Source organism: Saccoglossus kowalevskii, chromosome 8 (genome assembly GCF_978046115.1).
Source record: "Saccoglossus kowalevskii chromosome 8, keSacKowa6.1, whole genome shotgun sequence".
NCBI lineage: Eukaryota > Metazoa > Hemichordata > Enteropneusta > Harrimaniidae > Saccoglossus > Saccoglossus kowalevskii.
Genome location: NC_140648.1, coordinates 11,923,455 through 11,951,425, shown reverse-complemented (window position 1 = coordinate 11,951,425; position 27,971 = coordinate 11,923,455). Strand labels below are relative to the sequence as shown.

The 27,971-nt window shown below is 34.1% G+C and overlaps 3 protein-coding genes across 5 annotated transcripts; 1 reads left to right on the top strand and 2 right to left on the bottom strand.

Moving 5' to 3' along the window:
• Nucleotides 1–975: 975 nt before the first annotated feature.
• On the bottom strand, nt 976–11,330 carry LOC144359955 (15-hydroxyprostaglandin dehydrogenase [NAD(+)]-like). Of its 2 annotated transcripts, none has more exons than XM_085502171.1 (8): nt 11,164–11,330; nt 5,807–5,959; nt 5,138–5,264; nt 4,813–4,919; nt 4,620–4,716; nt 2,999–3,075; nt 2,329–2,474; nt 976–1,520 (listed from the first exon to the last, which is right to left on the bottom strand). In XM_085502171.1, exons 2-8 carry the CDS (start codon nt 5,903–5,905, stop codon nt 1,394–1,396), a joined length of 780 nt encoding a protein of 259 aa, XP_085358297.1. In that variant the 5' UTR covers nt 5,906–5,959; nt 11,164–11,330; the 3' UTR covers nt 976–1,393. The 2 variants fall into 2 exon arrangements, with proteins under 2 accessions (XP_085358297.1, XP_085358298.1); XM_085502172.1 differs by having other exon boundaries at nt 5,195–5,264.
• A 1,173-nt stretch (nt 11,331–12,503) lies between these two features.
• On the bottom strand, nt 12,504–17,968 carry LOC100374942 (15-hydroxyprostaglandin dehydrogenase [NAD(+)]-like). Of its 2 annotated transcripts, XM_085502893.1 has the most exons (8): nt 17,777–17,968; nt 16,444–16,570; nt 16,101–16,207; nt 15,908–16,004; nt 14,306–14,382; nt 13,775–13,920; nt 13,353–13,467; nt 12,504–12,944 (listed from the first exon to the last, which is right to left on the bottom strand). In XM_085502893.1, the coding sequence occupies exons 1-8, from the start codon at nt 17,873–17,875 to the stop codon at nt 12,906–12,908; spliced, it is 807 nt and encodes a 268-aa protein (XP_085359019.1). In that variant the 5' UTR covers nt 17,876–17,968; the 3' UTR covers nt 12,504–12,905. The 2 variants fall into 2 exon arrangements, with proteins under 2 accessions (XP_085359019.1, XP_085359020.1); XM_085502894.1 differs by lacking the exon at nt 13,353–13,467.
• Nucleotides 17,969–24,439: 6,471 nt separating this feature from the next.
• On the top strand, nt 24,440–27,321 carry LOC102809423 (15-hydroxyprostaglandin dehydrogenase [NAD(+)]-like). Its single transcript, XM_085502692.1, has 7 exons — nt 24,440–24,538; nt 24,780–24,846; nt 25,624–25,730; nt 25,829–25,925; nt 26,395–26,471; nt 26,899–27,044; nt 27,195–27,321. The coding sequence occupies exons 1-7, from the start codon at nt 24,440–24,442 to the stop codon at nt 27,319–27,321; spliced, it is 720 nt and encodes a 239-aa protein (XP_085358818.1).
• The last annotated feature ends 650 nt before the right edge of the window (nt 27,322–27,971 follow it).

Sequence of the window (27,971 nt, the reverse complement as noted above, 5' to 3'; positions counted from 1 at the left end):
GGAATTGAGACCTAAGCGATGATAACGACACTCTATCACAGGTGTTTTATTTTATTTGTGAACAAAACATTTGATTATATTGTGAAAGTAGTGATGATATCTTTTCTAGAAATGGTAAAAGTCAAATGTTAAAATTACAAACATTGCAAAAAATAATCCAAATCGTATTCTACTCTTATACAGTTGCTTTGTATACCATATACTATAAATGATTGAAATTATCCACGAGAATAGTCACGATTCTACATAAAAACAAGGCATTGTTGTAAACATTGGTATAACATACATTGCTTGTCCATGACCACATTGACAATATGAAAACAAATTTGATTGACTAAATTGTTGACATTGAAGGGTATATTTTCAACAAATTCTGTGCCTTTGCTGGCTGATGCATTTGTTTATTAGTATGAAAAAAAAAACTCGGGGGGGGGGGGGGAACAACAAATAAGCTAGAACTTCATATCTATAGTGATTATATTCATACTACATTTGCTTGAATTTTACTAAAATGGTCTGCATTTTACCAGGCAGTATGATTTAAAATTTACAATCCTCATAGTTCCACCGCCAGCGTATGGAGGGGAAAATTGTACGAGTCACTGATGCAACAAATACAGTCTTTCTTCTATCTAACCCATGATACTAGTAACTAGTTTTGTTGTCGACAGAAAGACTTGCCATAATATGCTAATTTATTTTACAGATATATAACACCTCTGTTACACAGATATTGGAAGACCCAAGCCAATCTCTGACGTAGACAACGGTTTTCGAAAACGAATTATTTGATAATGTATTGGTTGATATCAGTGGATTTGTTTGTCTACCATATTTGAAGACAGGTGTTTGTCAGGTGCATGTTATTGAACCTATAAATCCATTTTTACTGATTTAGAAATTATATATATAGTAGGAATGATATTATTTCTACTTTCTAGATTTATGAAATAATGATCACTGCCAGGCTCCATAGAAGTGTTGAACAATAATAACTAATAGTTATTCAAACTCAAAATATAATCATATCACTATGAACCTACATACCAAGCTCAAAATCCTAAAAATACCGTTAAGAATTTGACTGAAATGGTTTTAAGTGTAAATTGGGTAAGCATAAAGTGACAATTAACATAACAATCATTTGTTTTTTTCGACCTGTATAATGTATCATTATTTTGGCACTTTATAATATGCGCACTGTGAAATATGGTACCTGGGAAATGACGTCATTTGTACACAGCATATACATGTGTATCTAATGACGTCACTGCGTTTTTTTCAAGTGTACTTCCCTGTGGATACCAAAGTTCGAGAAGACAGGATAAAGTCATGGTTCCGGGTCAGAAGATCTGGCATAATTGGGATCCTAGCATGACTCAGATGTCCTTTGTTAAACCAATGTTAATGTTTGAGGTTCAATAATCTTCATTGGGTCATCTGGTAGTACAGCACATATGGTACCATTATATTCAGTGTTCTCAATTAGCTTCACCACGGTGTCTGTGATGTGTGATTTCCTGCAGACGAAATAAATAGTAGTCAATTGGTGGCTCCTTTATCCATTTTGAGAATAACATACCGGTATGTATAGAATAATGAATTAATTGTCCCCTAATAACTGAGGGAATAACACATGATAGATAAAAAGTAAGTTTAACTTGAATGATACCCATGCTCATTTCTTCACAATTTGTTTTATTTTAGTGATTGCAACTGAGCTTGAAAAATAACATAATGTCAACAAGATCATGTATGAATAAAATGCTGCCATTCTTCACAGGCAAGCTGAGTGAATATTTCCAATAGAATGTTAGACTTTGAACAATATCAGAAACTGTTACAGTAATGTATGCATCTTTGTTATAATAATATTAAACCTTCACATTCACATTCATGAAAGGGTAACTCAGAATTGAGGTTAACGAACTAACCCAAATGCACTCACATTCACCTAGTCTACCTAGTTTGTGAATGTCAAGTACATCAGATATTGAGGAAAACTTTGGGTGATAGCCTACCAACATGGATCTATCCTGAATAAGTGCGTGTATCAAATATTCAAATGCAATCATGTCAGTTTAAATACATTCTTTGAGAGAAACTATAACATAGTTATAATATTAACTCTATGTGATGTTGTTTGCATTATCCAGTCTCAAAATAATAAAGAAAACGTAACTTTAATATGTGGAACACGTCATTATTATTATTATTATCGGATGAGAAAAATCTGCGAGAATTAAGAATATTTGAATGTTTGTTAAAGTGTATCTATTCCTCAAATATGTTCTTGCAAACAATAGATTCAGAGTATTGTAATCTTACGGTGTCCAAGAGACGGAGTCATTTAGAGCCTGGAAGTCTTTAAAATCGGGAATCGTTGCTTCGTCGGCGTCTTGTATTGGTGTATCCACTTTGGCAGGACAGAAAGCTGACACACGGATTTTATTTTCTTTGAATGTACGGTTGCTCTGTTGACGATATATTATATATTCGGCTTTATAGATATATGAAATTGGTAGTGATTTTAAAAAAATCGTGGTAGTATAAAAACACACACTATAATAAGAACTAATGACGCTGTGCCATACAGGCAGATATAATAACGGACTGCCTTAAATTCAGTAAAAATGAAATGCATATACATTTCAAATATCACCCACTAACGTTAACATGTGTCGGTTAGATTACTTTTATGATGTTAGAAAGCTCAGCCAGGCATTGAAACAGATCACGATCAAATCACATGATGTACTTGTCACATGGTTTACCTCAATGTTTAGTTTTGGTTGTGATGAGTTTCACAAAGATCAGAATTTACATCAAGCAAAAAGTATAACATATGTGTAGTCAAATTGCCATCTTCATTTTGTGAAATGTAAGTTTGAACATAAACGATCTCGAACCTGGATACCATATATCATCACTTTTTCACACTGTGTCGTGGACACTAACTTGCGTTTACATTCACTATACAACTTAGAAATTCTCTTACTGCAATGCTACGTGTGAATGCCACTATCCCATGTTTCGATGCACCATATACTGGTAAATGAGAGGTTGTCATTATGCCTGAAATTAAGAAAATAGTTACTATTACAAACTGTTTTGTTTGAGCAGCATGAAAAACAAATATATGTCAAGGCTCCAACCATTAATATTTTGTTTATTCCAACAATTAATATCGTAATTATAAAGTGATTGTACTGATGGTTCTCTTGATATCATGAAAATCCAGGCAACAGTACCCAACTATAAGATAAGCTCGTTGCTCAATTTCTAAATGGTTCGTTTGAACATAATTACAGAGCAAAGTGTGACATGTTTGTAAGTTATCAATAAACGTATTTGTGATAATTTCAAAGCTTCATTGCATGAGTCGTTGGCAGGGATTGTTAGTGTTAAAGCATGTTAATCCGCCTGAACAAATGGTCCAAGTCATATTTACTGGTCAAGCCAGCTAACAAAACAAAAACTCCCCAAACAGCTTATTCAACCAATCAATATGGAACGCCGTAACTGTCTTATGTGATGTTTTATTATGATGTTATGTTGTTCCATTTTTATGTTATGTAGTCCCGTATTTGTGTTATGTAGTCTCTTCTTTATGTTGTACAGTTTTACCCCTGTATTATGCAATCAAGTGGTTATGTTATGCAGTCCCGCGTTTATATTATATGTAGTTTCGTCTTTATGTTATTCAGTTACTCCCTTATGTTATGCGGTCCTGCATTTATGTTGTGCAGTTCAGTTAGTCACTATTAGCAGAATTAGTAAATTGAAGATATCATCACAAAATGAAGAAATCTGCGACCAGGCCACCTGAAGTACCTATATGTAAAATATCAGAGGACAAAAATATCACTTTTTACCAAAAATGACAAAAATATTCATCTAAATCAGAGAGTGGAAGATTTCATCACGAACTGAACAATCTAGCCAAACTACATACACACCAAGTATCGATGCAATCATATTCGTAGTTTTCAAGACTAAGCCGAAAAAGTAAAAACGCGGACGACGGTCGATCACATATGATGAGCTCCACTCAACAAAGTCGGCAGCGGAGCTAAAAAAGATAAATGAAGCAGAGCATCATGGGAGTAAATTTCTTACAATCTATAAAATGGCAAGGTAAATGGCTTGGCCATTGTAAAATTCGCCCACATTTCAACATAACGCACTGCATGTGAACTTTTCAACGGTTTCATGTCCATGCACATATCACCCTGCCCATAAGTCGGAGGGGCTGTGCACCGATCAAAATGTCGATAGAGATAGATTTTCCGCACTCAAATTACCCATGAACACTTGGTGAAATCTCCGGAATCAATAGCCTACTAACAGCTAATATGTGCTAGTGAGCAAACTAAAAATAATCCACCGATTTCGTTTCTATGGGAATTCAACGTGGTGGCCATTACCTTAGAATATAAAATGAAGTGTATTTATGCCAATTGCAATAATAAATCAATAATTCTTAGTAGTTAATTGCTGTATAAATGTTTCATTGTTTGAGATGCCACAATAATAACAGTAAAATTTAACATATTTTAAAATTTATTTTTAAAAACGAAATATTTAACATCACAAGATGGGCAAGTCTTTGTGCTTACCCGCGATAGATGCCGTGTTGATAACGATTCCACCGCTGCCACCATAGTTTACACCCATGTGTTCAAGTGCCAGATATGTGCCTCTGATGGTATCCATCTAAACATTAACATAAAAATGTATTAATAGCATTTATTTAGTCTTAACTGATTAACTGATGTACAATGTATAGTTTAGAAACATAAATAACTGTACCAGATTAATGTTTAGAGTTAACTCCCAGTTGACCTCATTCTGAATCCCAGCATTATTGCATACAATATCCAGTTTACCAAAATGGGTTTTCACTTTTTCAAATGCACCTAAAAAATAATATAATAATTTATTTGTATATGTGAAGTATCTATTATCAATTACTCTCCTATGACCTCGAGTAATAGACTGATTTTTTGGGCGACCTAAAATAGTATGTAGGACTTATTGTGTTGCTATCTTGACCATTTAGCGTATTTTTGTTTATTTGTTGTATAAAATATAAACTCTTCCGAAAATGTTTTTAAACAGAAATGGTAATAAATACCTTCTAAGTCAGTCTTCGACGTAACATCACAATTAACATATATCACCCTGTGCTCACCAAACTCGTTCTGCAAGATATCTAATACTTCTCGACCGTTCTCATCATTGATATCTAGAATCCCAACTCCCTAAATAAATAAATAAACAAATAAATAAATAAATAAATAAATAAATAAATAAATAAATAAATAAAGTTAAAATATTGTGACAGGAAAAGACTATGGATTCATAGTGCATTCAGCACGGACATCTCTACAACAACTGCGGCGCAAACCAAAATATCTTTTATAGGGGAGGATTCATCTCATGTCAATCACTCATACTGCACAAATAACTGGGATATTTTTTTAAATCACCTTTGACCAAAAAAGCACATTTCTGTGCATATTTCAAACTACAGTGTCCATAAAAAAAATACTAACAAAATTTTAAAATTTATACAATAAGCTTTCCGAAAACCTATAGTTTTGTGGACAAGGGAGGTCATCTTGGTTTCCTAATTAACTAATTAAAATACCTGTCAGATAAACTGCATCATGTAAATATGTTCACAAAAGCAACGATATTATCAAGTTTAGTCGGAAATATCAACACATTATTAAAGTACGGTATTGGGGTAGCCACATTGCCAACATATAAACGTTCACGCTATAGTGGGAGTGTCACCCACCTTTACTCTTTTACCGAGAAGCTGTCGCACTATGGCATATCCGATTCCCATTACGTGTCCTGCCCCTGTGATCAACGCAACTTTTCCTTCAATGTTCATAATTAACAGACGGTGCCTTCTCGTCGTCCGCACAAACAGTACAACGTGGACAACCTAAGCGGATTGTTTGATAAAAATAGCAAGTTAAGGCCAGGAGGTGGTCTGTACACTCATCCGAGTTCGAGTAATAAATTACCCTGACAATGTGGCATTAATTAATTTTATACAAATTTTTTGGATCACAGTATTCATTATGATCGATTGAATCCGTGCCCGTGTTCTTCACTGCTTTTAAAATGTGATGGATACAATTTGATATATGCGACGATGTGTTTTTGATCTGCTGACCTTTCAACTGTCACATCTATAAAAACATAGCCTAACTATTACAATCTTGTTCATTGAAAACCAAAATAAAATAGCAATTATATGAATAGACGAATAAAGTGAGTATCAAAGTACTAAAACTAAATACTGGCTAAAATTTAAGTGGCGACAATTCTGACTGGAAATGAACAAGAACAATGAAGTCACCATAATTACATAAACAATAAATAACACTCATGTTCCTCAAATAACACTACAGGTATATATATATATATATATATATAAAATAAAGAATTGGCAAGAAAAACACCAGACAACGTGTTCTAACGGTATTATCTAACCCAAATTACAAAACAAAAACTAAAATTTTGGAAAGTTTGATGGGTAAAAACCAGGTTAGACTAAGCCCTGGTTTGTTTGATTGCAAGCTACATTAAGACCGAACATAAACAAACTCAAGGTCTAACACCACTCCACACCAAAACAGACTTTTGACGTTTTCTTTCTTTTTTATTCAATATACCACAGCCCCTCTATACAGGATAGAGCTAGGGACTGTGAATATACACTAGTGGCAAATTATTCTGTATTGTTGAATTTAAATTTTTTTATACTGGTACCCTTGAACTCGATGAGTAAATGACAGATAAAACCCATTATTTAGTGATTTGTCACCTTAGATTGTTCAAACATAAACAATCCAGGTCGAATAGACAAAAGGTAAAATATATTAGAGGCAAAAACATCGCAAAAGCACTACAAATATCACAGTAATACATTGACAGAAAGTTGAAGGGAATATTGTACTTCATAAATATTCATTTTGTTGGGTTGTTTGTGCATTTATGAGTTTGCTGATTTTTTGTGGTAAAACAAGCATGTCTATGTATTTTGTTTCGCTACTGGGCACTCGTGAATATACTCCCCACATAATACAGATATTGATGTCAAAATAGTTTGTAAAAGTAAAATCTTTATAAAGTTGTTCCCTTTCACTTAACGAGATTTATTTTCAACAAAATGTTTCAAGACACATTTTTGCTCCTATTTGTGCGCTCTAAAAACAAATTTGATTGACTGCATTGTTGAGTTTGAAGGGTACATTTTCAACTTAGTATTAAAAACAAATTTTGTGCCTCGGAAACTAAAAACAAATGGGCTAAAACTTCGAATCTTTAGTGATTATATTATTATATTCACACTAGATTTGCTTGAACTTACTAATTTAATGGGAAAGCCTTTTACCAGGCAGTATGATTTAAATTTTACAATCCCCATAGTTCTATCAGGCGGGAATTCTTTTCTCTGGGGTTCTCCACACGTGTCAGAAGGGAATCTCGTCTCGTCTCTCTATCGCGTCCCCTTGAGGTATGGGATCGGGAAAGTCACTTAAGCTTTTCAGTCAAATAAGACACACACAACGAAATACGTTTCAACTCTCGTCTTAGTCGGTCTTTTGAGCACTCTATAAGACACAGCGCCCTGGGGAAAAGTCCCCAAGACTATCGCAAGGCTGACCCAAGACTCTGTCCAAGACTGAGTCTCAAGAGTCGCCCCAAGACTCTCCAGGACTGGACTGTGTCTGTCGTGCTGTACTCGCAAAGACCAACTAAAACAACTTTATTCATTTTCAAAACACTAACCAATTACAAAGCAGTAAAAAGACTCTAGGGCGTAACCTTCAATCATAAAGCCAATCACACTAAGTACTGAATGCGTCATATCTTTTGATTAATCGTTCACTATATTAACAAGACATGAAATGTCACAGTCCCCGTTATTTGATTATATATTAAGTTGTACAAGGAACATCTGCAAACAGGTGAATAAATATGTACTCTTTGTTGTTACAACTCATCATAAAGTGATTTCCGATGATCTAGTTTTGTACTGACAACTAAAAACTTCCACTGACCCATGTTCAGAATCTCAGAGTACACAAGTGCAACCAAACTATTTGTCATACATGTATACTTGCTCAAGAAACTGCATTCATAAATCTGAGTGAACCTTGATGTACATGACTTCTTTGTTATTCAGGTCTTAGTATATTACCAGGACCTGGGTTTGTTTCAACATCACCACTGGGCATCAGAATCATTCTCATGTTGTCAAATACAATTTGTTAATAAAACACAGTAAGGTTTATTATTTAAAATGTATACATTGTACATAGAATAACATCTGTTAATTTAAACAATTGTAAAAGCTATGTTTTCAGAGCAAGTAAATGTTGGTCTGCTCATAACCTTCAATGGAGAAGTAACAATAATTGTTTGAAGTCTTTTTAGTGCAGTGATATTATTGCATTTAAATTATTATTAACGGGTATAAAATACTGTAAACCATTTATATATGTAAAATTAAATAATTTTGACTTCTAGATATATTCAGGATTTTATGAAATTTGTGTACAACATTTCAATAAAGTCCCTGACACTCCATGTTGTAGGAACCCAGAAAAAATTCAGTTCACAGCACCAATGTAAAAAAAAAAGTTTAAAATGAGTATAGTCAAAGATATACACATGTGGGTTCATAAGACATATGTATCAATCTGAGTTGGTTCTAGAGATTAGTATCACAAGATTTTACTCTCCGTGATTCAATGTCAGTCCTATGTACAACGCTGTGTTGATCAGGCGAACTAATTGACAATGGCCCTACAGGTATCGCTATGAAATCACAGTAGTTTTGTATTCTTCTTGCATTTTGACCATGGAAAAACATTTGTTTTTGAAAGTGGCCGAATTATTAGAAGAAAAACAGAAACTATTTTTTTAGTATGAATTCTAGTAACTGAAATGCAGGATTGAAAAAGAACAAGACAATACGCAAGATTGATAAACCTTCAGCGAGCACTCCTGAAATTTCAGATCATTGGTACCATGTTTTTGGATACATTCAATGACCTAATACATAAACTCACATTTGTTATTGCTCAATCACTTGACCCTGTATGACACAAGATTGCAAGCTTCTATCATAAAATTGGGTTATTTATTTGATGCAACGAAACATGCATTCACAGCAGACGGAAATTCGTTTGAGATATTACTGGATTTTTGTATTCAGTCTTCCATTTCAACCACAATCATCACTTAGTAAGCTGTGATTGCGCATTAGGGGTACTGACTGTGCATAAATGCGCAGTGTAGTGTCATCAGAAGACCGATTGTTTGAGAATATTTTGCACCATTACGCCATTTCAAATATTATATTAATTCACAGACAACAAAATAAAGATTTTCAATAACATACAAGTTTTCCCACAGTTGATGATTGTATGGCAATTACAAGGCTTCGCCAGTTTTACTTTGGAAGAAGTTGAAAACAGGTAACAGGAAGGGGCTACATGACTACATCTTTTTTTTTTGAATTTTAATCAAGCATGATTTTTTTAATTTTTTTTTTTTTTTTACAAATGTCTATTTCAGGGCAACAGAAACAAAAACAATAAATGTGTAGGTAGGCATTTTAACAATTGCACAATTAATATTGGATGAAAACGTCATTACAGATATAAATCATAATCATAATTAAAAATAAGATCACATTTAATTTAGTAAGTTTTCATAATGAAATGCATAATAACATGTACTTATAAATTTGAATAAGGTTCAACAGCCTTTTCATTTAGTGCCAGTTTATACACCATAAAACCTCTGGTTTAGGTGTCACACTCAGAGAAGAGTGAAAGGCCTTTGGTTCATAGGCATCGCGAAATGTTGGAATTGAATCCCCCCAAAAAATTCACATACTGTAACATGCATTATTTTTTTTATTTTCTTGTTGATAACAAAAAGTAAAGTATGTTCTAAAAGAAGTTTCGAATAAATACAAACACGAATACATTGCTTAGTGGTTAGTACCGGTAGCAAATGATCACGGTAGCACAATCTGGTCATTCTGTGTTTCGCAAGTGAATAACTTACTTGTTTTCGAAGTATTGCAATTGATGATTATTATTCAGTAATGATAATAATAACGCACAAAAATTTAATTCGTTGAATTTTTATAAATTGGAAGTAATATTCAACTTAGTTTCATCGTAAACGAATGATTTCGGTCGAATGTAAATGTGCGAAGCGATAGGATATCCGCCATGTTCTCATTTACACGTGGTCATTTAAATAAATAAATATGTTAATGACGGTTCAGTGACATCGTGGTGAACGCAACGCGGTAGTAGATTTACCGATGTTCTAGCAAGATCTTTATGCTTTGATTTTGACGGAAAACGGCATGATTTTTTTTTTAATCAAAAAATTAGTTGTTTTCAAAATATAAACTGAGCATTCAAAGAATAATTTAACATTGTTCGCAGAAATAACAGCTCATTGTCGAAACGAAGCTTACCCATTCGGGCAATAGGTGTCAATGACTACGGTAAATATATACATTAGACTCTTTTAGGTGCCAGGAGTGAATGAAATATTAAAACAAAACTAAAAAAAAATGCCAAAAAAACACCGGGCGATTTCATGGTCCGTTGCAGACTACTCGACCGACCGTCCATACACGTGTTGTCACTGCACATCGGCCATGTTGAATCGCACGAGATCGGCAAAATCTTCATTACAACTAACAGTTTAATGCTCACAACATTAAAATACGAATATAATCATAGGCAACCTACTATTATATAATGAATAAGTTGATCGACACAGGGACACCCCCCCCCGAGTTGTGGATATTTCGGAAATCGCGACAAGCAAAAGACCGGATAACGATTTACTTGAAACTATGTCCCCATGAATTAATTGTCCGTGTACAATAATTTGACAGGGTCACAGTCGTGATAGAGGGACTGTGACAGGGTATACAATTTACAAACTAGTTTCGTAGATTGGAGACAATTGTTTGCTTTTTTGGCTTTTCACAGGAATATAAAGCTGGCAAGCATCATAATATTCACGTCCGTACATCACGGAATGTACACCAATCGTACCCCAAAATACATTCAATTTTGCTGAAACTGGAGAACTTACCTTTGCAAACACGCCTCTTATGCCGCCTTCTTGAAGTTCTTGAAATCAAATAAGGTTACTAGTTCTTCTAGTAACTAGTGAATGAGACCACTGAGCCGAACAGAATACATGTATAAACAGTACTATAATAAATTGCACGCAATGGAGAAATCACGTGCTGTAGCGTTACTCACAGATCTAATCTACTGTAAAATATTTTATTTTAGCTGGAATTATCATTCGCTGAAAAGACTTTTTCTGGCTGTTTTTGTATTGAATTTCTTTTCATTGATTTTTGACAAGTTTGACTGTAAAATATAGGAAAAAGGGAATATTCGCTGGATTTTATTTTAACTGAAACATTCCTTCAGCGAAAGTAGCAAAAAAATGTTGCAAGCAAAAATAAAGTATTTTACAGTAATTAATTTATTCTGAGCATGCGCAGACGTTCTGTCAATGTTGCCGGGAGAGGTAATTTTTGATAAAAATCGTGAAAAAAACCCACTTGGGATTTTCAGATCTGCATACTCGGAAGACACTTGTTCATCAACCTGCCAAATTTCACTGATACCTGCTGTAGAATTTCTGAGAAAATGTTGGAGACAGAAAACGGACAAAACCTGAATTATACAGTCCCCTTTTCAGACTGCGCCTGAACGGGGACTAATAACTACGAATACCAACTGTCAGAAATAGTAGTCCGAATAGCGACAGTTATCTCGTAATTAGTTCCAAATCACTGAGTCGAGTTCGTCCAGGACCTCGCCTGCCTAAACGATGAGAGACGTAACACAGCCATTCACTAATAATCAGCTAATTAAGTCGATTAACAGATACGCGAAAACAATTTCATCATAGTTCCACCGCCGGCGTATGGAGTGAAAATTGTCACTGATGCAACAAACACCGTATCTCTTCTATCTAACTCTGATACTAATAACTATGTTTTGTCGACAACACGACTTGCCCTAACATACTAAACTTATTTTACAGATATAATGCTTCTGTGAACAAATTTAACAACTCTGTTACACAGATATTGGAAGACCCAATCCAAACTCTTTGATAATTGTTTGATAATGTATTGGTTGTTATCAGCGGGTTTATTCGTCTATCATATTTGAAGACAGGTGTTTGTCAGGTGCATGTTATTGAACCTATTAATCCAATTTCACTGATTTAGAAATTATATATATAGTAGGAATGATATTATTTCTATTTTTCTAGTTATATGAATTAATTGTCAATGCCAGGCTCTATGAAAGTGGTGAACAAATAATAATCAATAACTATTCAAACTTTAAATAATATCATATCACATTTAACCTACATACCAAGCTCAAACTCCTAATTGATATCTGTTAAGGGATTGAAATGGTTTTAATTGTAAATCAGGTAAGCATAAAGTGAAAATTAACATAACAATCATTTGTTTTATTCGACCTGTATAATGTATCATTATTTTGGCACTTTATAACATGCACACTGTTAAGGGTGATACCTGAGAAATGACGTCATTTGTACACAGCATTTACACGTGCATCTAATGACCTCAACGCTTTTTTGAGTTTACTTCCCTGTGGATACCAATGATCGAGAAGACAGGATAAAGCCATGGCTCCGGGTAAGAAGATCTTGAATAATTGGAATTCTAACAGAACCCAGATGTCCTTAGTTAAACTAATGTTAATGTTTGTGGTTCAATCATCTTCATCGGGTCATCTGGTAGTACAGCACATATGGTACCATTATATTCAGCGTTCTCAATCAGCTTCACAACAGTTTCCGTGATGTGTGATTTTCTGAAGACGAAATAAATAGTAGTAAATTGGTGGCTTCTTTATCTATTTTGAGAATAAATTATGAACATGCATAAAGAATAAATTACCCCCTAAAATTGAGGGAATAACCGAAGATATGATAGATAAAAAGTAAGTTTAATTTGAATGATACCCATGCTCATGTTCTTCACCATTTGTTTTATTTTAGTTATTGCAACTGATCTTGAAAAAAGACATAATGTCAACACAATCATGTATGAATAAAATGCTGACATTCTTCGCAGGCAAACTGAGTGACTATTTACAATAGAATGTTTGACTACAAACAATTTATGCGACTTTGTTATAATAATATTAAACCTTCAAACAACTCATTCACGGAAGGGTAACTATAGCCTTTCAAAATAGAATTGAGGTTAACGAACTAACCCAAAAGCTCTCACATTCACAGTGTAGCCAGTTTGTAAATGTCAAATACATCAGATATACAGGAGAAATTTGGGCGATAGCCAACAAACATAGGTCCATTGTTTCAAATGTTGATCTAAATAAGTTAATAAGGTATCAAATATTCAAATACGAACATGTTAGTTTAGATACATTCTTTGAGAGAAACTACAACATAGCTAGAATAGAAACTACAACATAGTTACAATCTTAACTCTATGTGGTGTTGTTTGCATTATCTAGTCACAAAATAATAAAGAAAACGTAGCGTGAAACACTTCATTATTATTATTATCAGATCAGAAAAAACTGCGAGAATTAAGAATAATTGAGTGTTTGTTAAAGTGTATCTATTCCTCAAATATGTTCTTGCAAACAATAGATTCAGAGTATTGTAATCTTACGGTGTCCAAGAGACGGAGTCATTTAGAGCCTGGAAGTCTTTAAAATCGGGAATCGTTGTTTCGTCGGCGTCTTGTATTGGTGTATCCACTTTGGCAGGACAGAAAGCTGACACACGGATTTTATTTTCTTTGAATGTACGGTTGCTCTATTGACAATGTAGTATAAGGCAAACATATTATAATATGAACCAATGCCAATGCAAGCAGATGTAATGGACTGCCACAAATTCATAAAAAAATTAAACGTATACACATTTTAAATGTCGCCTACTACCGTTATCAAAACCTATGATGTATATTTTTCAAATGGTTTACCTCAATGTTTAGTCTTGTTTTGGGTTGTGGTGAGTTTCACAAAGATTACCATTCACATCAAGCAAAATGTGTAGTCAATGGCCATCTTCATTTTGTGAAATGTTTGAACATAAAAGATCTCGAACCATATATTATCATTTTTTTCAAATATCACACTGTGCCATGGACACTATAACTCGCGTTTACATTCATTATACAATTTAGAGACTTCCTTACTGCAGTGTTTCGTGTGAATGCCACTATTCCATGTTTCGATGCACCATATACTGGAAAATGAGAGGTTGTCATGATGCCTGAAATTAAGAAAATACTTTCTAATACAAACTGTTTTATTTGAGCAGTATGAAACCATTTTCAGCTAATGTTCTTTCATTTTTTACAAAACAGGCTCGTGCAAATTTAACAATTTAATACACAGAAATGAAGATATAATATGAATAAAATGAAAATCAACATTCTAATCCGACTCGAGCAAGTTATTATGGTGGAATGCTCTTAGATACACAAAAAGGGACAATATGTCATGTATTGATTGAACACTTATTATTAACCTGATTAACGCCACTCATGATTTGTCGGTTTATTGTTGTTTGCAATACAGATGTTGTGACATATGCATTCTCATGTGTTTGGTTGCGATGAAGTTTAATTGACATCCTTCTCCTTTCAATTGCCAATTATGCCATCAATCGCCTGTATTACAGCTCAGAACAAATTTATTTTAAGGCTCCATGTTATATGTAGTTTCGTCTTTATGTTATTCAGTTACCCTTTCATGTCATGTGGATCTGCATTTATGGTATGCAGTTCAATCTTTAGTCACTATAAGGGACGACGTCAAAAGATCGATGTCGGATAAAAAAAACTTAATTCCTTTAGTTTTTTTCCAACCCCCCTACCCCCCACTGAAACTTAATTGATAAATATTGGTCATGGCGTCAGACTACATTCACCATTAAATGCAAATTGATAATCAGACAGTAGTATTGCATAGCAGTTGGTTGTCGGGTTGGTGTAAAAAGATTTTACAAATGCACCTCATTTGACGCACAAATTTACACTCGAACCAAACCATTTTTCTTTTTTCGGTTATTTCTGTCCATGATTGGATAGATAACTACAAATACTTCATTAAAAAATAAAATCGTTTTTGTAGGATGGAAACTTTTTGAGGTCAAAATCCCTCACCCCCAAACTAAAGGAAATAAGTTTTTTATCCGACATCGATCTTTTGACGTCGTCCCTAAGCAGAATTAGTAAATTGAACATATGATCACAAAATCGAGAAATCTGTATAATATCAGAGGACAAAAATATCACTTTTATCTAAATCAGAGAATTCATCACGAAATGAACAATCTTATAAGAGATCTAGCCAAGGTACATACACACCAAGTATCAAAGCAATCAGACTTGTAGTTTTCAAGACTAAGCCGAAAAAGTAAAAAAGATAAAGAGAGCATCATGGGAGTTAATTTCTTGCAATCTATAAAATAAAATGGCAAGTTTATTGGCTTAGCCATTGTAAAATTCATCCACCCTTCAACATAACGCACTGCATGTGAACTTTTCAACGGTTTCATGTCCATGTACATATCACTTATAGATGTATTATATTTAATGTTTTTTGGTGGAAAGCAGTAGATGAGATGTCGGAGGGGCTGTGCACCGATCAAAATGTCGACGGAGATACATTTTTCGCACTTAAATTACCCATAGCCTAATCAATAGCCTACTTTACTAACACTCTACTAAACTTCATTCATTTTTAAAGACGAAATATTTAACATCACAAGATGGGCAAATCTTTGCGCTCACCAGCGATAGATGCCGTGTTGATAACGATTCCACCCCTGCCACCATAATTTACACCCATGTGTTCAAGTGCCAGATATGTGCCTCTGATGGTACCCATCTAAACACAAACATAGAAATGTATTAATAGCATTTATTTAGTCTTAACTGATTAACTGATGTACAAAGTATAGTTTAGAAACATAAATAACTGTACCAGATTAATGTTTAGAGTTAATTCCCAGTTGACCTCATTCTGGATCCCAGCATTATTGCATACAATATCCAGTCTACCAAAATGGGTTTTCACTTTTTCAAATGCACCTAAAAAATAATATAATAGTTTATTTGTATATGTGAAGTATCTATTATCAATTATTTTCCTATGACCTCGAGTAATAGACTGATTTTTTGGGCGACCTAAAATAGTATGTAGGACTTATTGCGTTGCTCTCGTAACCAGTCAGCGCGTTAAATAGTTTAACTTTTATTTATTTGTTGTATAAAATAAAGTTTTTGTGCATCAGAAAAGGTTTTTAAACACAAATGGTAATAAATACCTTCTAAGTCAGTCTTCGACGTAACATCACAATTAACATATATCACCCTGTGCTCACCAAACTCGTTCTGCAAGATATCTAATACTTCTCGACCGTTCTCATCATTGATATCTAGAATCCCAACTCCCTAAATAAATCAATCAATCAATAAACAAACAAACCAATAAATAAATAAATAATCATTATAGATGTATATAAACCCAAAAAATAAGTAGATCGTTGCATTGTCTTACAGTATCTATGTACCAAGTTCCGTTGAAATAAGATGATACGTATTTGAGATCTTGGTGGAAAATCTGAAAACTGACCAATTACTTTGTAAATCAGTTAATTAATATGCACAGATTTTAATATAAAACTAATATGATCTGCGCAATTTTACAGAAATATAATTTGAGATATCGATAGAAATGCCGATGAATAGAGAAATAATAACTAGTCTGTGTATTGTACCACGTTTCATTGAAATGTGATGATTAATGCTTGAGATATCAGGGGAAAAGCCGAAAATTGACTAGAATTTTTTACCTACAACTACTCAGGTCTACGCATTGTCCTTAGAGCATCTATGTTTCATCAAAGCCCGATGGGTCATGGAACAGCTAAAATATATAATTATCATGAAAATTAATTAAGTAATTAATATGCACGCGATTTAATCCAAAACCTAATCATATCTGCGCATTTGGTCAAAAACAGGCATATTTTGTTCCCCATTTATTTAATTGTTTTTCGATGAGCTGTTTCAGAGACCAAAAATAATTTGAATAAAATATTTTATGATAGAGCTTGTTGGTATTGGTGAAAATATACCCTAAGTTGTAAACTGTATCTAGTAATCAAAGTTAGTTAAAATATTGTGACAGGACTATGGTTTCATAGTGCATTCAGCACGGACATCTTTGCAACAACTGCGGCACAAATCAAAATATGTTTTATAAGGTAGGATTCCTCTCATGTCAATCAGTCATACTGTACAAATAAAGACATCAACGATTAATCCATGTATGCCTTGAACATTATATTCCAAACATTTTTTACTGGTAAAGGATCTGACAAAAGGTGTCAGTAAAACAAATAACACGTGTACACACCACTGCATAAACACTTGGGTATGACTCTGTGACGTGGCTAGTGTGCAACAACATGTATAATATTAATATGTATATACACATTGATTATTTAAAGTACATGAAAACATGAAAATATGTTCACAAAAGCAACGATATTATCAAGTTTAGTCGCAAATATCAACACATTATTAAAACACGTTGTTGGGGTCGCCACATTGTCAACATATAAACGTTCACGCTATAGTGGGAGTGTCACCCACCTTTACTCTTTTACCGAGAAGCTGTCGCACTATGGCATATCCAATTCCCTTTACGTGTCCCGCCCCTGTGATCAACGCAACTTTTCCTTCAATATTCATAATTACCAGTGCCTTTTCGTCGTCGCCACAAATAGTACAGCGTTGACAGCATAAGCGGATTGTTTGATATAAATAGCAGGTAAAGGTCAGGACGTGGGTTGTACACTAATCCTTGTTCGGTTAATAAATTATCCTAACACTATGGCATTATTTAATTTTATGCAAATTATTTAGATCACAGTATGATCGATTGAATCCATGCATATGTTTTTAAAATGCGATGGACACAATTTGATATATGCGACGATGTGTTTTTGACCTGGTGACCTTTCAACCGTCACACCTGTAAAAACATAGCGTAACTATTACAACCTTGTTCATTGAGAACCAAAATATTATATTATTATATTATTATATGAATAGATGAATAAAGTGAGTATCAAAGTACTAAAACTAAATACTGGCTAAAATTTAGGTGGGGACAATTCTGACTGGAAATGAACAAGAACAATGAATCACCATAATTACATAAACAATAAATAACACTCATGTTCCTCAAATAACACTGCAGGTACTTTATTAATCACAATGTCCCTCACAGACTAATATAACACTATTTGTATACAAGTTTCTAAAACACTTTGGCAAGAATAATATTACTATCTTATAGTACTAATATGAATGTATTCTATAGCTCATAGCATGGATTGAATAAGTTGTTTAATAGTGCTGTAATATACATAATCAAGAATTGGCAAGAAAAAACACTAGACAACGTGTTCTAACAGTATTGTCTAACCCAAATTACAAAACAAAAACTAAAATTTTACAAAGTTTGATGGGAAAATCCAGACTAAGCCCTGATTTGTTTGATTACAAGCTACATTAAGACCAAACATAAACAAACTCAAGGTCTAACACCACTCACAGTCCCTCTATAGAGGGATAGAGAGACTGTGAATAGACAAAAGGTACAATATCTTAGAGACAAAACCATCTCAAAAGCACTACAAATATCATAGTAATACATTGACAGAAAGGCGAAGGGAATACTGTACTTCATAAATATTCATTTTGTTGTGTTGTTTGTGCATTTAGGAGTTGGGTGGGAGACAATGTTTTTGGAAAAACATGTACCGAAAATGATTGGCAGCAGAGACCAAAGCATTTCCCAGGATGCCTTCCAGATTATACATTTTACCATTTTTGTGGTAAAACAAGCATTTCTACGTATTTTGTTTCACTACTGGGCGCTCGTGAATATAATCCCCACATAATACAGATATTGATGTCAACATAATTTGTAAAAGTGAGATCTTTATAAAGTTCTTCCCTTTCACTTACTGAGATTTATTTTCAACATAATGTTTGAAGAAACATTGTCGCTCTTATGTGTGTGGCATTTTTGTGGGTTCGGTAGTTGACCGTCAGAAACTCTTGGACAATTGCAGAATTGGAAACATGATATTCAACTTCAAAACAGCTAATTTTAGACGCTCAGTTTGGAGCTCAGTGTCGGCGCTCCAACTTTGTTTGAGCTTCCGCTGTAAACAATATTCCAAGCTCACGTTAAATATCAGGGTGGAGCAACGCTCAGGTTCAGTGGCGGATCCAGCAAAATGTATTGGGGGGGTCCAAGCTTCTCTCATTATAACCCCCTAATTGGACACTAATTAACCTAGCCTTTGACGTCACAGTGCATAAACGAATTCCTCTCGCATTCTCGTCTGACCCAATAAAGGGCGCTTGAAAATTGCCAAGATGGCGGCGACCATATGACATAATATATGGGATTATAACTATCTTATTTTTTTTTTTCATTATTCAAATAAGTGTACACAACTGCTGCTATGTGGCCAACAATATTGACAGGATTGACCTTTCCTTTAAGATATACGGAGCGTAAATCGCAAAGAAGCTATGCGTAATCCAGATGATATGAATCGTCATGTGTTTGGGGTGGGCCATGGCCCCCCCCTGCCCCCCCCCCTGGATCCGCCACTGCTCAGGTTTTCATGGAAGGTAGTAGGGGTCTCTCTATAGTTATTTTAATGATCTTCCACTTTTGTAAAGTACTGGGGTAAAATTATTCCCCGTTTTGGCTTCTATGTCCAGATCGTAACGCTCAGTTTTGTTGCTATTTTTTTTTATTTCAATCAATTTTCCCATCCAATGGGAGACTTCAATTTACACACCATACAATTATTTTCGATGGCAAGTTTAAACTGTGTTTAGAGATATGTGCGTTTTTGCTGGCGAGTATGTTTCTTTCGCTTGCTTTAATGACTCAAACCGAGCTGATTTGACCTCAGATGCTCAAGTTGGCGCTCCAACTTCGTTTTGAGCTTCTGCTGTAAACAGTACTAGTGTTCCAAGCTCAAATTAAAGCTCAGGGTGACACTGCGCCTATATTTTCATGGAAGGTAGTAGAGGTTCTTCCATGTTTATTTTAACGGTCATCCACTCTTGAAAAATACCGGGATAAAATATTTCCCGCTGTGTCTTTTATGTCAAGATCGTATTCAATATCATTACCGAGCGCTCACATTTTGTTGCCATTTCTCTTACATAAATTAATTCTCCCATCCAATGGAGAGTTTAATTTTTTTGAGTTTCTGTCGTAAACAGTTTCCCAATCTCAAGTTGAAGCTCAGGGTGGAGCTCAGGTTGACTCTGAGCAAGTTCAGGTTGAAGCTCAAGATTACATACCTCACAGTGGAGGTACTTAATTGATTAGTCACAATTTAAAAATACAGGTTTCGTATTGCAGTCAAAGCAAATAACACTATAATGTATATAATGAAGAAAAACCTGTGGTACGAAGTAAAATGCGTTTTCTCTAGCAGTACTTCTCTCATGTCAATTACCCATATGGTACAAATGCACACATCATCGAGGAATTCATGAATGCAGCAAATAACACCTGTATACATCGCTGCATAAACAAGCTTATGTGACGGGGATAGTACGCAAGAACATGCATATATGTATATATACACAATGGTTATTGAAATTACATATATGAAATCATGCAAATGTGTTCTCCAAAGCAACGTTAATATCAAGCCGAGACTGTTATTAAAAGGACGCATTGTTAAAATACAGGGATCATTAGACAAACAACACCACGAAAGATTGTATTAAAAGTTTGGGTGAATACCAAATGTGATGGGTTACTTATGCAATAAATGATTTGATTCAAAATTACCGAATTGCAGCTAGTTGCTTTTATTTCCATGTGCCCATGAACATTCTTGGACGTGCCTTTACTGAATTTGTTACAGTTCCAGTTTGTTTGTTTTTTTAAATTTATATAGTTTTATTCGGTAACTTCTTAGAAAGGATTACATAGCAGTAAACAGTAATACAGGTGCACATAACTTGCATTATATGAAACAAAAAACAAAGTTACGAGGTAATAATCTGATGGATATTGATCCATTTACTGCAGTAGACTTCTAGTTTATCTTTATTCAGTGCTATATCGTATTCAAGGTGGTAGTTATATTTTACTTGATTCAGGAATACTGGGAAGTGTGGTTCATGGTATAAATATGCTTTTTGCCAGCAAAAACAGATGGTTATATAACTTCGGTAGTGAGATGTCACCAAATATCATTTCATCAATTGTTGGGTGTCCCGAAGCATGCAAGAAACTGAGCCCAGAAACGTTTAGTATAAACACACAACAAAAACAAATGCTCAAGTGCCTTAGTCTCTATTTTACAGAATTGAGGCACCTAATTTACTGATCTCCATTCCCTTCCTTTTAAATATTGACTGGTGTAAAGAATATGATGGAGCAGCTTGAACTGAAAATATTTTGGCTGGTTTGATATAATTACAATCAAAATAACAAGCCTCCAAATCTTATTGGTCTGGAGATTCATCACATTCCAGGGTCTGACAGTGGCAGGCTCTTTATGGCTCCGTACAGCATTAACACATCAACCTGATCAATATTTACTCGATGGAGATCCTCCCATTCCATAAGATAACCATTTTGCTACAAATCATTAATATACCTAAAAACCTTTTATAATCAATCTTTTGTGAAAGACATACTTTCCATTAATTAATATATGTTGATTATTCCATATCATTTGATTACATATGTCAATTGAATCAGTTGAAGTATTAAAAAAGGACCAAGCCTTCAATGCCTCCATGTAAAACCGTGGAAGAGATCCATTGAGAAACCCTGGGAGAAAATCACACCTGAATAAATAGTTGCCTCCAAAAACGTTTAGACGTTCTGCCAAGAACATTTTCCAGGGATGTTGAAACTCCTTATCTGAATATTGTTTAATAAACATCACTCTGAATATTTTGTGTGTTGCAAAAATGTATGGTGCACTCAGTCCCCATCTCCAATTTCTTTGATCATTGCCTTTCTTGATACTCTATCACGTCCATTCCATAAAAAATGAAAGATTTGTCTCTCGATTTGATGCAACATTTCCTGTGGTGTGTACATCATTCTCATCACATAATTCAGTTGAGATATTGCGAATGTTTTTAATATTTGAATTTTCCCTAAAAGAGTGAGTGTTTTATTTATCCAGCAATTTAATATATTTTCAATTTGTTTCAGATGTTTCGCAAAGTTCAACAATGTGCTGGTTTCAATCTTATAGGACATTTGTACTCCTACAATTTTAATGGGTACACCAGGCCATTTAATTCTGAATGGTGTTTTTGATCTCCTTATCCACAACCCAAGCCACATAGCTTCTGTTTTCCCAAGATTGATTTTCAAACCAGAGAGTATACTAAAATAATCCAATATCTCAAAGAATTCAATACAGGAGTTTTCTGAATGGTGTTTTTGATCTCCGTTTCCACAACCCAAGCCACATAGATTCTGTTTTCCCAAGATTGATTTTCAAACCAGAGAGTATACTAAAATAATCCAACATCTCAAAGAATTCAATACAGGAGTTTTCTAAATGGTGTTTTTAATCTCCTTTTCCACAACCCAAGCCACATAGATTCTGTTTTCCCAAGATTGATTTTCAAACCAGAGAGTATACTAAAATAATCCAACATCTCAAAGAATTCAATACAGGAGTTTTCATTGCTCACAAAATATGTTAAATCATCTGCGAATGAAGAGTATTCCACTTCAAGAAAATCCCTGAATATTGGGATTACTTCTCATATTAATCCCAACAAATCCAGAGATATGATGAAACGATAGGGAGACATAGGGTCACCCCTCGTTTACGAGAGAAACAACCAGTTGTAAACCATTATTCATCACACAAGCATTATTGTAACACACTTTGATCCATGTTTGAAATACAGGTCCAAAATCAAATACATTCAAGCATTCAAGCAAATAATCCCACTCCATCAAAACACCAGGCACTCTATGTTACTCAGTATACCACAGTATTTCCTCTATCAGTCTAACACGGTCACTTATGTCTCTCCCCTTGACGAATGCACCCTGAAGGTGGTGTATTATGTGTGATAGAATTGTTTCTAATATTTTATCCAAAGATTTAGAACCTATTTTTGCATTTACATTAATGAGAGATATTGGTCGCCAGTTCTTAATGTATTTATTATCTCTACACTTTTTCTCTATCAGTGAAATAACATTATGTCTCTGAGAATTAGATACTTCATCATTTTTATACCTATAGTTCAAGGCGTCAACCACTAATTCACCCACACGTTGCCAGAAATGTCTATAGAATTCTACAGGTAGTACATCATGACCCGGGGTTTTATTCAGTGCCATATTGTTTAGAGTCATAAACGAGTCATTGAAAGTAATTTCCTTCTCACAGTGGTTCCTCATATTATTAGTTATGACTTTTATCTCAAGGTTCTGAAAAAGGGATGTCTGTTGATGTCCCTTTCTGAGTTGGTGTTAGTTATACAAGTCTGAATAAAAGTATTTAAGTTCTTTTAAAATTTCATTAGAACGAGTTTCCATAGCACCGTCTTTGCCTGTGATTTTAGTAATGTTGGACTTCTTTCCCCTATGTTTTTCTAATCCCAGGAAATACGTTTTCTCACCTTTTTTCATGTCATGTTACTCAGGAACACATTATCGCTCTGTCAGTCCTATATTCTTATTCTAAGTCAAGCTTTAATTCCATTTCATCTAATTTAACATAACTATCATTTGAGGGATTTTGACTGAATTCCTTCTCTAAGTATTCAATTCCTCTTTCTAATTTCTGGATATATTCTTTTTTCTGTTTGGCTTTATCTTTCCCAAAATTTCATAGAAAACTTTTTAATTTCAAAGTTGATTAAGTCCCACTTGAGTCTTTTATCCTCAATTTCAATGTAGTTTCCAGTACGACGGCCCAGGGACACATAATTATACTCTAGTGTTAAAGTAATTATGGTCTGGGCTATTTCGTGATTCTGGCAACGAATCTCTTACGCCGCAAACATCATGCAGAAAATAAATCTGTACACAAAAGCCTAGTATATTCATGGTCAGAATGACCTACTGAGTGTACTTGAATTGGTTGATGACCGTGAACTAACGACATGGATACGATAAGGGCTGACCCTTCACTGTCAAAAACAATCATGGTCAAGTTGGCAACATTTACATGATACTAATCCACCAAACCAAACCCACACGTCATTGTTACAATGGACATCGAAGGCAAAGTTGCTTTGATCACGGGATCTGGGCAAGTTAAAGGAATTGGTTATGCCATAGCACAGGAACTGCTCAGGAAGAATGCTAAGGTAAATCCTACAATTTAGAGACAATGAACGTCCGAATACTTCAGTGCTGATCCATGAGAAATAATTTGACTGAGGGAGAAAATACTAAAATTTCATAATTAGTTAGACTATATGTATTTGCCGTAATTATTGATTTAGGATGCACACTATACAATAACATTCTGTAATTCCTACCTACCCTAGTGTAGCCATATTGGATATTCACGATGGAATGGGACAAGATGCAAAGAACGAATTGCAGAAACAGTTCAGAAAAGCAGTAGTTATATATGTACACTGTGACGTCAGTTCAAAGTCAAGTCTGGAGGGTATTTTATTTATATACTATGAAATACAAGATATAGCTTGGCCTTGCGTTTGGTGTCATGTTTTGTCCTTAACATTCCTAATTCTGTAGTTTAAGTTGAGTAAATAATAGGTGCTTGATTATCTACTTGTGATATCGATCTGCGAGAAGTGCCCACCCCGCCTCCCATTATTCAAATCATGTTTGCACATTGAGATAAAATGTCACTTTATTTAAAACAATATTTGTTAACATGAGCATTCGTTATGACGTTTGTTTCACATTGATGAATTCGTTAAAATATTCACAATATTTCCTTGTTTAAAACTTGAATTTCACAATAAAGTAATATTATATTTATATAAAATGTTACAATTGCCAAACAGACAGAACCAGTGCAATGGGAAGAACAACAACGTTAATTACGTAGAGACAACAAAAACTTCTAATAAACATAAGATTATACACATATATTGGTTGAAATGACCTTTGGTAATCTTGATTGTAATTGGTCCATTAATAACGCTAACGACCAAGCCGTGTAGGTTGGAAAACGTGATTTTAGTTTCCGATAAAAGTACTGGTCGAAGCAATGTTTTACAATTCAACCAATCACGTGACTTCCATTCATGATTATGGTGATACATCCAATATGCAAATTAATTTGGCAATTGCTCGCGGTCATGCGTGTAATACTGCCGCAGTAAATGCATATTAAATTACGTGTAAATACAAGGTATTATTTAATTACTTCCTATTTCAAATATTTCTAATTCATGAAGTTTTGTTATTTTCATAGAAGCATTTGAAAAAGTGAAAACCCATTTTGGTAGACTGGACATTGTATGCAATAATGCTGGAATTCTGAATGAAGACAACTGGGAGCTAACTCTAAACATTAATCTGGTACAGTTATTTATTTATGAGTTTGGATGTGAAGTCAATACACATGTATTAAGAAATCGAAATAACCGTATATGTATATATTGTTTGTTATCTATTAGATGGGTACCATCAGAGGCACATATCTGGCGCTTGAGCACATGGGAGTAAACTATGGTGGCAGCGGTGGGGTCGTTATCAACACAGCATCTACCGCCGGTGAGTGTGAGTGCTGGAGGTACATTTGTGTGGGGCTTTCGGCTAATTGAAGTTGTCCCAATCACAACAACCGCGATGCAATCGCAATCGCAATTCCAATTCAAATCAAATAAAACTATGTATATGATGACTTGCGTACATATACGTGAAGCCCTAGTGACGACTAACTGTGTATCTGTCTTACTCATACATTGAGTTAATATGCAAATTATAGTTAACATCAACCCTGGATTACGTTGAATGTAAATATATATATATTATCTGCATGTTGATAATCACCGCGATAAATTCTGAAATAACAAACAATATTTTAGGTTTCTTGACTATTTATTATTTCAATTCCAAGATTTTAATAATTTAAATTGAAAATTCCCGGCACATTTTATTACAACGAGTTAATGATGTATGTTTCATGCCACCCAAATGAAACAGATTGTAACATAATCATATTATTATTTCCCATGCATAGATGTCATGACAACTTCTCTTTTATCAGTATATGGTGCTACCAAACACGCGATAGTGGCATTCACGCGTAATGTTGCAGTAAGAGTATTTAAAAACTTCTTTGTGTAATAATGTATACACGTGTTTGAGATTTTGTGCCATTTAGAAAACAATGAACAAAAATGAGCGTCATGTAATTATATCAGTCATAGTAAACACATTGGTTTCCACAGGTAACTAGATATTAGAATGGTAATTATACACTAACAATGAACACTTTATATTTCATTTCGTCATCGATTTGACACGTCTTGGATAAATAAATGAAGCCATATGTTATGATTTAATAGAGAGGTGCATTGGCGTCGTGAGGAATATCTAATAGCGCCATCACCGACAAAGAACGATCTCCTCTTTTTTTTTAATGTTCACGTTTCACTGAAAGACTATACAATTATATTATTAAACTACGCACGTACCATTTTTATGTATTTTTAAAATGACATTTTCACCATCTTTTTCATAGGATAACAATAAGTTTAAGAAAAATAAAGTTCGCGTGTCAGCCATCTGTCCTGCGAAAGTAGATACACCGATAGAAGATTTCGACAGAACCATGATATCTGATTTTGAAGAATTCAAAACACTAAATGATTCATTTGCATGGACACCGTAAGATTTCTTTATTATGATTTAGATTATTTTTTAGCGATAATTTGTTTTTATTGACACGCATTTTAATGTCAATTAATTTTAATGTCAATTACCATATATCTTAGCATATTAGTGACAGCAATTTATTACTAATTATTTTTTCTCCAGGAAATCACATATCACAGACACCGTGGTAAAGTTGATTGAGAACGCTGAATATAATGGTACCATATGTGCTGTACTACCAGATGACCCGATGAAGATTATTGAACCTCAAACATTAAAATTAGTTTAACATAAAACTGTATCATCTGGTTGGATCTCAATTTATATTCACATCCAGGTACATTTCATACAAACAATGATATTTTGACATGCATTTTTATTCACTTGTTTTATATAAAAAATGAACGTGTAATACAAGAATTAAATATTGATTTATTCACAACTTCATTATGTTATTAGTTATTGCTCAGGACGTTATCAAATATAATCTCTTGGTAATAATGTCTAGTCCGTTTCACGAAACCATGAACAGCTTTGACGAAAATGAATGAAATATTTATGAAATATTTATAAAAAAAATGCCAAGTTAAAACGCTTTTTCTACATTAGAAATCAACGGAAGATTATTTCATTGGCCACAAAAGCCAATCGGTACAACTAGTTTTTGCAGGTTTCTTTAATCACTTGTCGATTTACTGACACATATACGAAATATATTATATTGTAAAGATGTATAATAATAAGGTTATTACGAGAATACCTCAAAGTATGCACTCAGACAGTACGCCGCGCATCGACCTCCGCTGCGCGTCGGTCGATACTCCAGCTGTACTGTCCGAGTGCATGCTTTGAGGTATTCTCGCAATAACCTCATATTATTATCATTACGTACATCATATTTTGTATTACTTGCATAATTAGCACCACAACTTGGTGGCT

Excerpts from the sequence above, each read along its gene's own strand:
- LOC144359955 (XM_085502171.1), bottom strand. The coding sequence starts at position 5,905 with ATGAACATTGAAGGAAAAGTTGCGTTGATCACAGGGGCAGGACACGTA. Across the intron at positions 4,920-5,137 it reads GTCGAAGACTGACTTAGAAG|GTGCATTTGAAAAAGTGAAA; the intron begins GTATTTATTACC and ends ATTATTTTTTAG. Across the intron at positions 4,717-4,812 it reads TAACTCTAAACATTAATCTG|ATGGATACCATCAGAGGCAC; the intron begins GTACAGTTATTT and ends GTTAATGTTTAG.
- LOC100374942 (XM_085502893.1), bottom strand. The coding sequence starts at position 17,875 with ATGAATATTGAAGGAAAAGTTGCGTTGATCACAGGGGCGGGACACGTA. Across the intron at positions 16,208-16,443 it reads GTCGAAGACTGACTTAGAAG|GTGCATTTGAAAAAGTGAAA; the intron begins GTATTTATTACC and ends ATTATTTTTTAG. Across the intron at positions 16,005-16,100 it reads TAACTCTAAACATTAATCTG|ATGGGTACCATCAGAGGCAC; the intron begins GTACAGTTATTT and ends GTTTGTGTTTAG.
- LOC102809423 (XM_085502692.1), top strand. The coding sequence starts at position 24,440 with ATGGACATCGAAGGCAAAGTTGCTTTGATCACGGGATCTGGGCAAGTT. Across the intron at positions 25,731-25,828 it reads TAACTCTAAACATTAATCTG|ATGGGTACCATCAGAGGCAC; the intron begins GTACAGTTATTT and ends GTTATCTATTAG. Across the intron at positions 27,045-27,194 it reads GATTCATTTGCATGGACACC|GAAATCACATATCACAGACA; the intron begins GTAAGATTTCTT and ends TTTTTTCTCCAG.